Source organism: Stenella coeruleoalba (genome assembly GCF_951394435.1).
Source record: "Stenella coeruleoalba genome assembly, chromosome: X".
Classification (NCBI taxonomy): domain Eukaryota; kingdom Metazoa; phylum Chordata; class Mammalia; order Artiodactyla; family Delphinidae; genus Stenella; species Stenella coeruleoalba.
Genome location: NC_137152.1, coordinates 100810962 through 100823221, shown reverse-complemented (window position 1 = coordinate 100823221; position 12260 = coordinate 100810962). Strand labels below are relative to the sequence as shown.

The 12260-nt window shown below is 45.0% G+C and overlaps 1 protein-coding gene across 4 annotated transcripts in view; it reads left to right on the top strand.

The window, feature by feature from the left end:
* TENM1 (teneurin transmembrane protein 1) overlaps window positions 1–12260 on the top strand; it is a 619648-nt gene that overhangs the window by 582295 nt on the left and 25093 nt on the right. For all 4 annotated transcript variants that reach the window (XM_079909820.1, XM_079909818.1, XM_079909817.1 and 1 more), the window contains 2 exons: window positions 5721–5893; window positions 7044–7279. In XM_079909820.1, coding sequence (XP_079765946.1) covers window positions 5721–5893; window positions 7044–7279 — 409 coding nt within the window. The remainder of the gene's footprint in view (window positions 1–5720; window positions 5894–7043; window positions 7280–12260) is intronic.

Here is a 12260-nt window from a genome sequence, read left to right as displayed (position 1 = left end):
TAGGAACGAGGCAGGGGTTCTGGCCCGAGGGGCTGGCGGGCTCCTAATTGCGATGACCCTGCCCCAGCAGAGGCTGCAAGGATAGCCAGGACACCCTTGCTTGTTTCGCAAGCATTTCCCCGGTAAAGGCTTCTGCTACGCTCAACTGAAAAGGTCCCAGACTGAGGCCAAAGTGTCAGTTTTGTCACTGCTGCCAGTGCAGGCCGAGCTGACAGTTCCTCAGGCCCTTGACCTTTGTGGGAGCACAATCTCTTGATCCCTGGTTTTCTGTGTTCTCTCTATCCCGGGACTTGGTTTGCACATTCCCCACCCCCCCCCCCCCAAGAAAACGCCATTTACTGACAACTTGGAAATGCCCTCACGATAGCTCTGGGTGCCTTCTAGGCTGTTTTACAAATGCTCAGTCTTATGGAAGATGGCTAATGGGAGGTTCTCTCTCCTCCCTGATAAGATTAGCAGAACGGGGGCGGGGAGCGGGGAGGCGGGGCAAGGTACACAAGCCACGTCTCCGGGTGAGATATTTGCCTAAGCAGAGGATGTGATTCCCATGCGGAACTGGTTATGTAAGTGAATAGTCAGTCCAAACACATCGAAGTGTTTCCAGTGCTTTTGAGAATCTCAGAGTAGGGAGAGAGCTAAGGCACCACATGGTCCAGGCCCCTGCCTCTGGGCAGGTGAGGGATTTCATTTAAGCAAGAAGAACGTAGAATTGCCAACAGTTCCTTCAGTCCTCCAGAGACAGACTGGACACCTTTGCTCAGTTCCTTCCCCCTGTGCTTTATGCCCTTGGTAAGGCTCAGGAATGGGCAGAGAGAACTGTCGTGGCTCATGCTGGGGAGAGAGAACTACCAAAGAGAAAGGGACTGAACAGAAGGAAGAGAGGCTGCTGGCCGAACGAGCTTTCAGAGCCTGGCTGGGAAATGAGCTGCACCTCACAGGACGTCCGTGTAAGCTAAGCCTCCACACCACCTGGGATGGCTCTGTCTATCCTCTCACCACGCTGACTCTCATACCCACCCCTTCCTTCCCATTTCCACTGGCAGATCCTGTTTCTCTCATTCAACAAGTATATGCAGTGAGAGTCTGCTCTGTGCCACACACCGAAAATACAGAGGTGATGAGACACTGTCCTCTCTCTAAAGATGCGAGAGTTTACAACCTAGGAAGGAAGACTGGTCCCAAGGATAGGCGATCACAACGCATTTCATAAAGGCAAGAGGCCACCATCTTCTCTTACACAAGCTGAGGCGTTAGCCTCCCAACAGGTTTCCCTGCTCCATAGCTTCCCTTCCGAGATTCACTGCCACCAAAGAACTGCTTGAATCATACCGTTCTCCCCCTGAAGAGCTTCCTACGCCTCTCCATTGTCTACTGACTGCATGCTTTCCTCCAGAGCCTGACACCCCAGTTTCCCCGTGCTCTGCTTCCAACGTGCCTCTCCGGCCTCATCTCCCACTCCCCTCCGAGAGGACCTGTGTGCTCCAGCACCATCCTTCCCTCGATGGTCATCCCAGCCACCGGTGTGCCTACCTTTGGAGTGCCTTCCTCCCGTCCCCAGTCTCTACCTATCAAGGGACTGATCTCCAGCTACCCTCCAGGATTCAAGTACCACCTCCTTCTCTTCTGCTCAGCCTGCCTGGAAGTAACTTCTGCCTCTTCTGAGCTTCTGCAGCTCCTTGTTTACAGAAGTATATGGCAATGTTCTGGCACCAGAGTGGTTTGTGTGCGTATCTTATCTACGCTACTAGACTTTGAAGTTCATTCACCACAGTATCCCCAGTACCTAGCGCAAGACTGATATTTATTGAGTGAAGGACAAGTGAAGATAGAAGGGCATTATGGACATGGGCTGAATCATAGGGGGCCACATGAAGTTATTGGTGAAGAAAGGGCAATCCAGTATTTCCTAAAGAACGCTTATTAGGTTGGTCAGGTTTCCGGCATGAGAGGGTAAAGAGGGTCTATTTCCTTTAAAAAAAATAAGTAATGAATTTTTCTTCTATAATCTTCAATATTTTCTTAAGAAGAGCAAAGATGGAAGAGCTACTAGTTTTTACCCTGCCCGGTTTAGCTCTGGCTTAAATTGTCCTCAAGGGAAAGGGCAGGCTATCCCTTACGAGAAAATATCAGACCAAATATATTTTTAATAATGTGTAAATATCATCTCCCCTAATATAAACTATATGTTCCTCAAGGACAAGAATGAATTCTGAATTTCCTTTACAAATGTTTCCTTTGATCCACGGGGACACGTGTGTGCGCACGCACACAGTGGAACTCTGTAAAATCAGGGACGGGAAGGGACAAGGTGATGGCAAAGCTCCTCTTCCCAAGCTCACTCCTGATGACCATGAAGGCAACAGTCAATGCCTGATCACACAATTCACCGACCAGAATTTGCAGCCCAGGGTAGGGAGGGGGAGTGGGGGCAGGGCGGTGGAAGTTACAACCCTGTTACGGCCTGAAGGGATCAGTTGCAGCATATTGGCTTGTGTTCTCTGCACCAAAGGATGCAGGCACCAGAGGGAAGCCCACAGAACAGCGTAAGAGATTTTGATTAAACTTGTTTCTTTGACATTCACTCTGGAAACATGCAGTCCCCTGTGATGGAGGGGAAACAACAACAACAACAACAAAAAGAAACCTCAAGCAAGCCATAAGAAATCAAAGGCTTCCTTTATTTCTTATCCAGTTTGGAGCAATCTTTCCAAAGTTGTGGGATCTGCTCTTCCTTTGAACATGACCCCACAGAAGAGACTTGGGCCTGTAGGTTTTGAATGAGCCCAGGAGAGGCACCACACTGCAGACACCAAATGCCATTGCTTTGGCTGTGACTAGCAGAATTGGGGCGGGTGAGTGTACTGGGGGGGTAGGGTGCTTTGTTTTTTTGGGTTTTTTCCCTTCAGTTTTACTGAGATATAATCGACATACAGCACTATATAAGTTTAAGGCATGCAGCATAATGACTTGATTTATATATATTGCAAAATGATGATGACAGTAAGTTTAGTGAATGTCCGTCATCTCATATAGATACAAAAAAAAAAGAAGAAAAATATTTTTTCCTTCTGATGAGAACTTTTAGGATTTACTTTCTTAGGAATTTTCATACATACCACACCGCAGTTAACTATTGTCGTGTTGTACATTGCGTCCCCAGTACTTATGTAACTTATGACTGGAAGTTTTGACCTTCTGACCACCTCTGTCCCATTCCTCCACCCACCCCCTGCCTCTGGTAACCACAAATCTGATCTCTCTTTCTATGAGTTTTTTGTGTTCGGGTTTTTGGTTTTGTTTTTTTTCAGATTCCACACATAAGTGAGATCATACAGTATTTGTCTTACTCTGTCCGATTTATTTCACTTAGCATAACGCCCTCAAGGTAGAGTGCTTTGTTTATGATAAAGTCAAATGTACACTTTCAGATAAGGAGGCTTATCCAGCCACAGAAAGGAAATCAGACAATACAACTTTCTAGCTCTCTAGTGCCTGGGCAGGACTGTGGGAAATTCTATCTTATCCCCACTGCATTCCCTCTCTCAGCAGACGAGGAGCCAGGCAGCAGCCTCCCAGCTACATCTATCCAGGGAATTACACCACAGGCCACTGCTGAGGTTCATTCAGATTTTTGACCTCTGCTCATGGATGGCTCAGTTAGCATCTGATCTTGTCATCTTGCCCTGAGAAGTGGGCACGACCACTGCCATCACCTTTCAATGAAATCTTGCTTTCAAACAAGGGGCTATGTGACTGGGAAAGAAAGAAGCTGCCCTGAGCTGGAAAGCCCGTTGGAAACCTGCATGCGTAGCATCTTAGGTCAGATCTCCTGGAGGAATAATGAAGAGTGACCTTGCCAAGTGCTGAGGAAACCCTTCAGAAATCAGGAAAGGGAAACCAATGAGGCAGAGTTGCTGGTGATGGATGTGAAACAGAGAGGAACTGCCTGAGTAGTCCAGGCTGTGGGACCACAGTCTCCATAGTGAGGGGGGCCTGCAGCAGCTCCCTTCTGTCTGCTGCCTGGAAACTCCTCCCTACAGGGAAAAGCAGGTTGGTACCTTGCAAGAATCAAAACTGGATATCGTTTTCCTCTCCTGGAAGGAAGACCAGGCAGACAAAGTCGGAGCTGTGTTAGGTGTTCAGGCCCTTCCATTCCCCTTTCTCATCAGGGGTCTTCTTCTTGCAGCCACAGAGCCCCGAGCAGGCCACGGGCAAACGGGCTGAGCAGGGGGGAGGATTTTGCCATTAACCCCAGGCGCAAACAGCACCCTTCAGCCTTTCCTCGATAATGAGGCCTTAGCAGCATAGCTGCAACATGCCAATAACCTTTTTGACTGAAATCCATTTAAGCAAAGCGTGCATCCAATTAAACAACTAGGGCTTGCCATATCTATGATGTCAAATGACCTATTTGATTATTTTTATTTGCGTGCCTGACTCTTTTAACTGATAGCATGTGTGTGCAGTGCACACACTCATGTACAAACAGAACTGAACTTGAGATGGCATTGTGTATAGCCTCAAGTTCAGTTTTGTCCTATAAAATAATGTCTAGCCCCTTTTCCCAAGCCTACCAAAGGCTGGTCTAAGTTTTAAAATTTCAGCAGCTATCCAGGCTGAGTTCTTTAAAGCGTAGTGGATTAACACTGAATCACTAGGCCATTTTGCATAATTTTGGTGGGAGAAGGCAGTAGAGCCAGACTCTACCACTGTGTCCAGGCTGTATCCTGCTCACTTTGGGTAAAAAGAATATAATTGTTTAACATTTTAAAAACAAAAAAAGTACTTAACTATTTTGTAATTTGCAACTTGAAAGCAGTAATGGGTTTCCAAGTGCATGTCCTTACTTTTAATGAAGGGTTTATTTTTCATGGTTCTATTGGCAATAAAAGAACAGCTCCACACCAAAAGCCTTCAGGGAGGCAGTTTCCACTTGGAGGACAGTGAGATTGCCAATTCTGATTTTTTAAAAAAAGTCAACTCACAAGACTATATTTCTAGATATAGGTTATTGCCTATTATCCCAGGTAATTATTTGTTTTCGTCTCTTACTCATATAGGCAAATTACAACACATTATGTACTATATTATAAAAAGATTAAAAAATTAAGTGGCACTGAGATCAGGGGGCTCCAGAATGTTTTAATGAACATGTTTCCATTGTCTTCGGTGCTTGGTCATTTTGTTGGAAGAATGATTCATTCATTTCAAATTTGGCAACTTAAAGATCAGCAAACATAATTTTCCTATCACAGTGCAGAATCAGTTTATTAGCCTTCTCAGGCTGGTGGGGGCGGGGCGGGGCGGGGCGGCGGACAGTCATGCCTCCTTTTTCTTTGTCAACAGCACCCTCTGCTGGTCCTTGTGACCCATCACATCTGATGGGATCGACCCAAATTGCAAACGGAGGGCTCCCTGCAACATTGCACACAGCAGGACATGACTCATAAATCAGTTTTCCACCCTAGTGATTCATTACCAGATATATTTTTTCTGTAAAACAGCACAGCTCAAGGAAGTCATCAAGAATTCAGAAGCAGCAAAAAATACCTTCGTTTGATTAATCATCTCTCTGACCTTTTTTTTCTTATTGAACAAGGTTAATAATACTTGTTATCACTCAAAGTTAAACTGTATTAGCTGCCAAGTGATTTTTATTTTGCAAAAGCCTGTTATCACTGCCAAGAGACTTCAACATTGGGATTGGTTACATTCCTCAGGTATGACCCCGAGGGGCATCTGACCAATGCAACGTTTCCCACTGGAGAGGTCAGCAGCTTCCACAGTGACCTGGAGAAGCTGACAAAAGTGGAGCTAGATACTTCCAACCGCGAAAACGTCCTCATGTCAACCAATTTGACAGCAACTAGTACCATATATATTTTAAAACAAGGTAAGAATATTTCCAACTTCGCCAGACTCTAACAGCATCTCTCTTACTTCTACCATCAAACCTCTGCACACCGTCAATGACTAGAATTCACTTTTGGCTGAGAAGATGACTTCTTCTCCCAATATTCCAGCTATGGAGGCTGAAGCCCAGACAAAGTCACACCTTTCACAAAGTTCCTATAGCAACATTGGGCCACATCCCAGTGGGAGTTATGAGGTTAAATCCCTGCCAAATCTACTCTTCCATCAAGTCATTTCCCAACACGCAGCTGTTTGTAAGGCTCTTTAAGCTCCAATTGGGTTATACTAAAGAAATGAAGTCTGTGTCCCATCTGAGATTAGCATTCTAGAGCAATGATGACATGGGTGAATAAAAAGGATGAATGAGGATACACACCAAGCAGGAATATAAGGGAAATGAGAGAATTAAAAGCTCATTCTGTTCAAAGAGAGGAAAGTAAAGGAATGGAAGGAAAAAGAAGGAAGGGAGAGAGGGAAGGAAGAAAGGAGGGAAGTGAGGAGAGAGAGGGGGAGAAATAGAGGAGTAAACAGGAAGGAAGGGAGGAAGGGAGGGAGGGAGGTGGATTTGGAAAGAATATCTTGGAAGCTGAGGGAGGTGGACACAGAGAAATTGTTTTCTCTCTGCCCAGTCATTAAGGACTCCTTCTATTGTTAGGCTGAGCCACTGTAAAAGGATCGGTGGCGACCTTTGTCAGCGTATCATTTTGTGGAGTCCGGCAACCGTGCTGGTGTCCCCCCGCAGTGATGATACTGAGTTAAACTTCATACTCTGCCCATTCTAGCTCCCAGCATATCAAATGGAGGAGGCCAGTCCACCAAGTCAGAAAGGGAGTTTGTGAGGGAATTCTTTAAAAGTGAGAAAGTTTCTCAAAACAAAAACAGCCTGCAGTATTACACAGGAGTCTTTTATCCAAGAAACAAGACAGCCCAGCTGTGAAAATAACGAGACCCAAATGGACAGAGTGTGTTGGCCTGTCAGAGTGGTTGTCTAGCCCAGAGGGCAGTTAGGTCCACGGCACCCCACCTGCTCATCCTTTCCCAACCTTACCTCCTAAAGCTAAACTTGTCTCTCCTCTGCTTCTGTGCTTCCCTTTCTTCCCCCTCTTCCTCCTTTGCTCCTCTGTCTGCAGAAAATACCCAGAGTACCTATCGGGTGAGTCCAGACGGCTCCCTACGTGTCACTTTTGCCAGCGGGATGGAGATCAGCCTCAGCTCAGAGCCCCACATCCTGTCCGGGGCGGTCAACCCCACCCTGGGCAAATGCAACATCTCACTGCCCGGAGAGCACAACGCCAACCTCATCGAGTGGCGGCAGCGGAAGGAGCAGAACAAAGGCAACATTTCCGCTTTTGAAAGAAGGCTGAGGGTAAGGCTTGACCTGATAGAAGCTATAGAATTGGTGTTTCAGTTTTGAAAACGGCAGAGCCTCCCTCTTTGGAAGTCCCATTTCTCCAAAGCTTTTCTAGCTGACTGACTAGCTTATATGATATACTAATTCAAGAGAGGGTGCTAAAGGCTGATAATGGTTCAGTACCCTGAAATGAACATTCTAATAGGAGCTTTCTTTTTATTTATTTATTTATTTTTTAAACATCTTTATTGGAGTATAATTGCTTTACTATGGTGTGTTAGTTTCTGCTTTATAACACAGTGAATCAGCTATATGTATACATATATCCCCATATCCCCTCCCTCTTGAGTCTCCCTCCCACCTTCCCTATCCCACCCCTCCAGGTGGTCACAAAGCACTGAGCTGATCTCCCTGTGCTATGCGGCTGCTTCCCATTAGCTATCTATTTTACTTTTGGTAGTGTATATATGTCCATGCCACTCTCTCACTTTGTCACAGCTTACCCTTCCCCCTCCTAATAGGAGCTTTCTTTGTCATTAGCCAGCTAAAGTGCTCTGACAATAGCAATTTCAGGACCCAAGAACATCTGGATAGAGAAATGTGTTTAGTCGGGAGGCCCTCCAGAATCCCTCACAAGGCCTGCAGATGGTCAGCAGGTCCACTGAGCTGTCCCAGACCCCTGCTTTGCGGTAGTTGATACTTCATTTGGAAAGGCCAGGCAGGCACACACAGAAGGATGTGAGACATCAGGCAACATCTGGACAAAAGCAAGATAAAGGGCAAAAACAGTGAATGATATCATTGTCATGAATATACATATTAAGGGCCAAAGGGGTCAAGGACTAGTACTCACATTGGGCTAATGGTGCTCAGAGACAGCTGCCCGGGGAAATGAAAGATTTGGGGGTTTTCAAGTTCTTACCAAGCACTGTTCACCACAGTTAACCAGGGATCATTCAATCGAAATTGCCTTTCTGCAGCACACAAAGCCTACAGACACCACAGCGCTCTGTCTACCTGTCCCTTCTTGAACATGAACCAATGTTAGGATGACATGACCAACTTTCCAAGTATAGTAACATTCAATATCAGCCCGAGAGCAACTGCCAGCCTGAGGGAGAAGATCACTCATTATTGAGGCCTGCTTTGAGCACCTGTGTCGTGCCTGGGATACCTGGAACACTTGCATTTTCTTCACTCACAGTAAAATTTCACTCACAGTAAAAATGTGGTAACCTCTAGGCTGTGGCAACGCAATGCCAAACAACCACCCAATTCCAGTGACAAGCCGTCAAGTCAGTCCCATGGCTTGATACGGACTAAATGATCTACACTAGCGCTCACTTTCCAGTCACTTCTGTTGGTAACACAAAGACACAGACTTCCATGCTTGTTTTTTGTAACAGCTACTAAGGTTGTCTACATGCACAAGTCAATTTGTAGGTTTTGATTCCATTGGCCAGACTATTTACTAGGTATGCCACTGAATTGGGAGGTGAAACCAGTCCAAATAGTCAAACCTGTCTGTGTGAGAGCAGTGAGGGTTTCTATCAGAGTTCTTCTAGAAATGAGATCTCCTGGGTAGAACCCTCGATGGGGAAGTCTTACAACTGGCTTAAGGAGCGCCTTTATTTTCTTCACCTGTGAAATGAAATGTCATACTAGAGAAAAGTCAGAATTATCTACATATGGCTCACCAACCTCATGGATTCACCCCAGAACAATTATATCAAATAAATGGTCTCATAGTGCCTCCCCAGCTTATAGTCTGAATAAAACATTGTGAATCATATCATACACTATGTGACTTTGGGATTTTATATTCTTTAGGAGAACTCATTCTATACTATGTGACTTTAGTATTTTCCACTTTCTACGATCACCCACCCTGTTTTCTCCCTTCCATATGCACGGATAATGGAGAGAGACTGTAAATTGTAATTTGCACCTCATATCCCAAATTGTTCTTAATACTGAGAAGCTAATGGTCATAAAACATACGGGGGCTCTTTCGTGTTGAGTAGAGTGAAGTGTTATTTAGTTAGTACCATTGATAATTGACCCGTTTCCCATCCCGTGGTAGAGTTGAGCAGATTTGTGGAACGGCTTATAAGGGCAACAAATTCAGGGCCCTCTCCTCTATGACTTCTAGGGTTCTTCCTGAGGTCCTGGGACTGAAGAATGGCTAGGTGGTGTTACTGTACATGTCCCTAGCAATCTAACAACAATAACAATCCTTTACATATGTTTAGTGCCTTACAATCAATAAAATGCTTTCATAGTCAGGGTTTTATTTGATCACCACAACCATCAATTTTTTAAATAAATTTATTTATTTATTTATTTATATTTATTTTTGGCTGCATTGGGTCTCCGTTGCTGCGTGCAGGCTTTTTCTAGTTGCAGCAAGCGGGGGCTACTCTTCGTTGCGGTGCGTGGGCTTCTCGTTGCGGTGGCTTCTCTTGTTGCAGAGCACGGGCTTCAGTAGTTGTGGCACGCAGGCTCAATAGTTGTGGCTCACGGGCTCTAGAGCACAGACTCAGTAGTTGTGGTGCACAGGCTTAGTTGCTCTGCGACATGTGGGATCTTCCTGGACCAGGGCTCGAGCCCGTGTTCCCTGCCTTGGCAGGCAGATTCTTAACCACTGTGCCACCAGGGAAGTCCAACAACCATCAATTATTGTTATTCCCAATTTACAGATAAAGAGACTAAGGCCCAGAGAGGTTAAGTGATTTGCCCAAAGTCAAACAGCTATTAAGGATCCGAGCCAGCACTAAAATGCAGGGCTTCGCCTAGCGCAGCACTCTTTCCACTACATCATGCTGTGCTGCCTTGTTCCTTAAAATAATTAATCTATAAATCACTGCCCCGCTCAGTGGAGCCACCTTGGCAGGGCCTGACTCCTCATTTCAGTGCTGACAAAAAGAGACAAATAATCGACTCTAATGTACTGGCAAGTGTGGATGGTGCGGGACAACTGGCTGGCCTCCGGGCAGGCAAAGTGTGGAGGCGGCAAGAGGAAGGAGGCTGTTTAACTGGGTAATCCTTACCTGCTGTCCCTATCCTTAGGCACTTTGGCTTATATTACTGCCTCAGTTTCCCCAGATTAGACATATCCAATTTAATGGAATGAATACGCTCCCCAAAGGCAGGTGTAGATCCAGTTTTAACCAGGCAAATTCTTTTTCCTTACTGACTTTATTATTTCATAGATGGTGCCCCCTTCACTTATGGTAGCTTTCAAGGGGCAAACTGATGACACATGAGATGTAACTTTCTCTCTCTCTGGGCCAAATATGCGGTGACCCATTCGTAAACATCTATGTAAAGATTAAGGCTCTCTGGTGCCCCCAAGTACCTGGAGACCTTGCACTGAATCTTCTATTTCTCCTGGAGGAGCTGCTGTTCCAGAGCTCTTCAGACAGAATAACAGGTTCAGATAGTCACACAACATAGAAACCCCTGCTGCCCTGGGGGAAATAGGGCTCCTCTTTGAAAAACCACACAGAGGTGTGCTTGTAATTTGCAAATGTGCTTGGGCAGCAGGTCATAAAACACTAATTGTTCGGGCACAGAATGACAGGTTCGTTTAAAGGCTTCCTTGGTAAGATGATGGACATCAAATGTTCCCCAAAGCTACCTATCACATCCACCCCAGACCTTCTAGGTGGAAAGAAAAAAAAAAATCAGAAAATGATAGACCTCTCTTGAAGATAAAGCAACAAGAGTTGCTTTTCTCCAACCATCGGTGATTTTCTTTTTCTATACACACTGGGGGTCCTCTTCAAGGTGAGGAAACAAACTGCTGGGAAACATGATATCCTGCTTAGCCTGAGCAGGCGAGGGATTTGTTACCTCTGGGCCATCCGGCACCAGCTCCATTAAGTGAAATAAATCACATTAACATCCTGAAATTTCATTTATTTTAAAAAGCCATTTCCCCCCCAACCTGAGTTGTATTTGAATCATTTTCCTTACAAAGTACTTTCCCATCCAGTCTATGTACCTTCTCATCTGCTGCATCAGTCTGTCCCCATAAATACATTTCCCTGGACAATAGAGAAATTAGACGTTCACCAAAAGCACACTGGTTTAGGAACTACATCCAGATTGCACCTTGCTGTGTCCGTGGCTAATAATGCTATTAAATGTGACTTATCCCAGCATTGGACCTCAGAGCTCTTTACAAGATTTCGCAGACTGAGATGTGAGGTTACAGCAAAACTCCAGAACTGCAGCCTCCTTTATTAAAAAAAAAACAAAAACCAAGAAGCTTAGCACTTCAAACCAAAGTCATCAAATCAAGTAAGATGATTATGTTTTACAAGCAAAATGAAGCCAAGACTAATCTAAAAACCCTCACGATTGATTGTTTTTCTCGCCATTCAAAGATAACTGAGAACAGGGTAGATTTGTTTTGAAATGCAACATGTGACTGTTCATATGCCAGCTGAGCTTTGAAAGGGGGAACAAGCCCAGGTGAAACACAAGGTCCCAGGCTGACAAATGATGGGGAATGTGGGAGACAGCCAAGAGGGTTCCAGCGTCTCCTTCCTTTCTCAGAAAATGTGTTTGCTTCACACTTTTAACTTCGTTCTCCCTAGGTTTGCTGGAGGGTTTCATTTTGTGAAAATTTAGATAAGGAGCCTGCTTGCAGATAGATTCATCTATTTTTTAAATATATCTGTGGGTGTCAGTCCCAAGTAGCAGTATATTCACCCCTAAGGAGTCGCCTGGAGACAGGAGATTTAAGGCATCGAGGCCACTGGGCAGTGTTGGTTTTTGGGGTCAGGGGATTCTTGGGGCCTTCAAATCACAGAAATTTACTGTGATTTGTAAATTTAACAAATTACTATATTTGTTAATCTTGGGTCAACTCCACAAAGATAGCTAGACAGAAAGTATTATTTCACACACTATTTCACTTGTATATAAGCATTAATGATTTGGTATTAAAATTTTTAAATGCCTGTTGTACGGTTACCCAGATGAATTC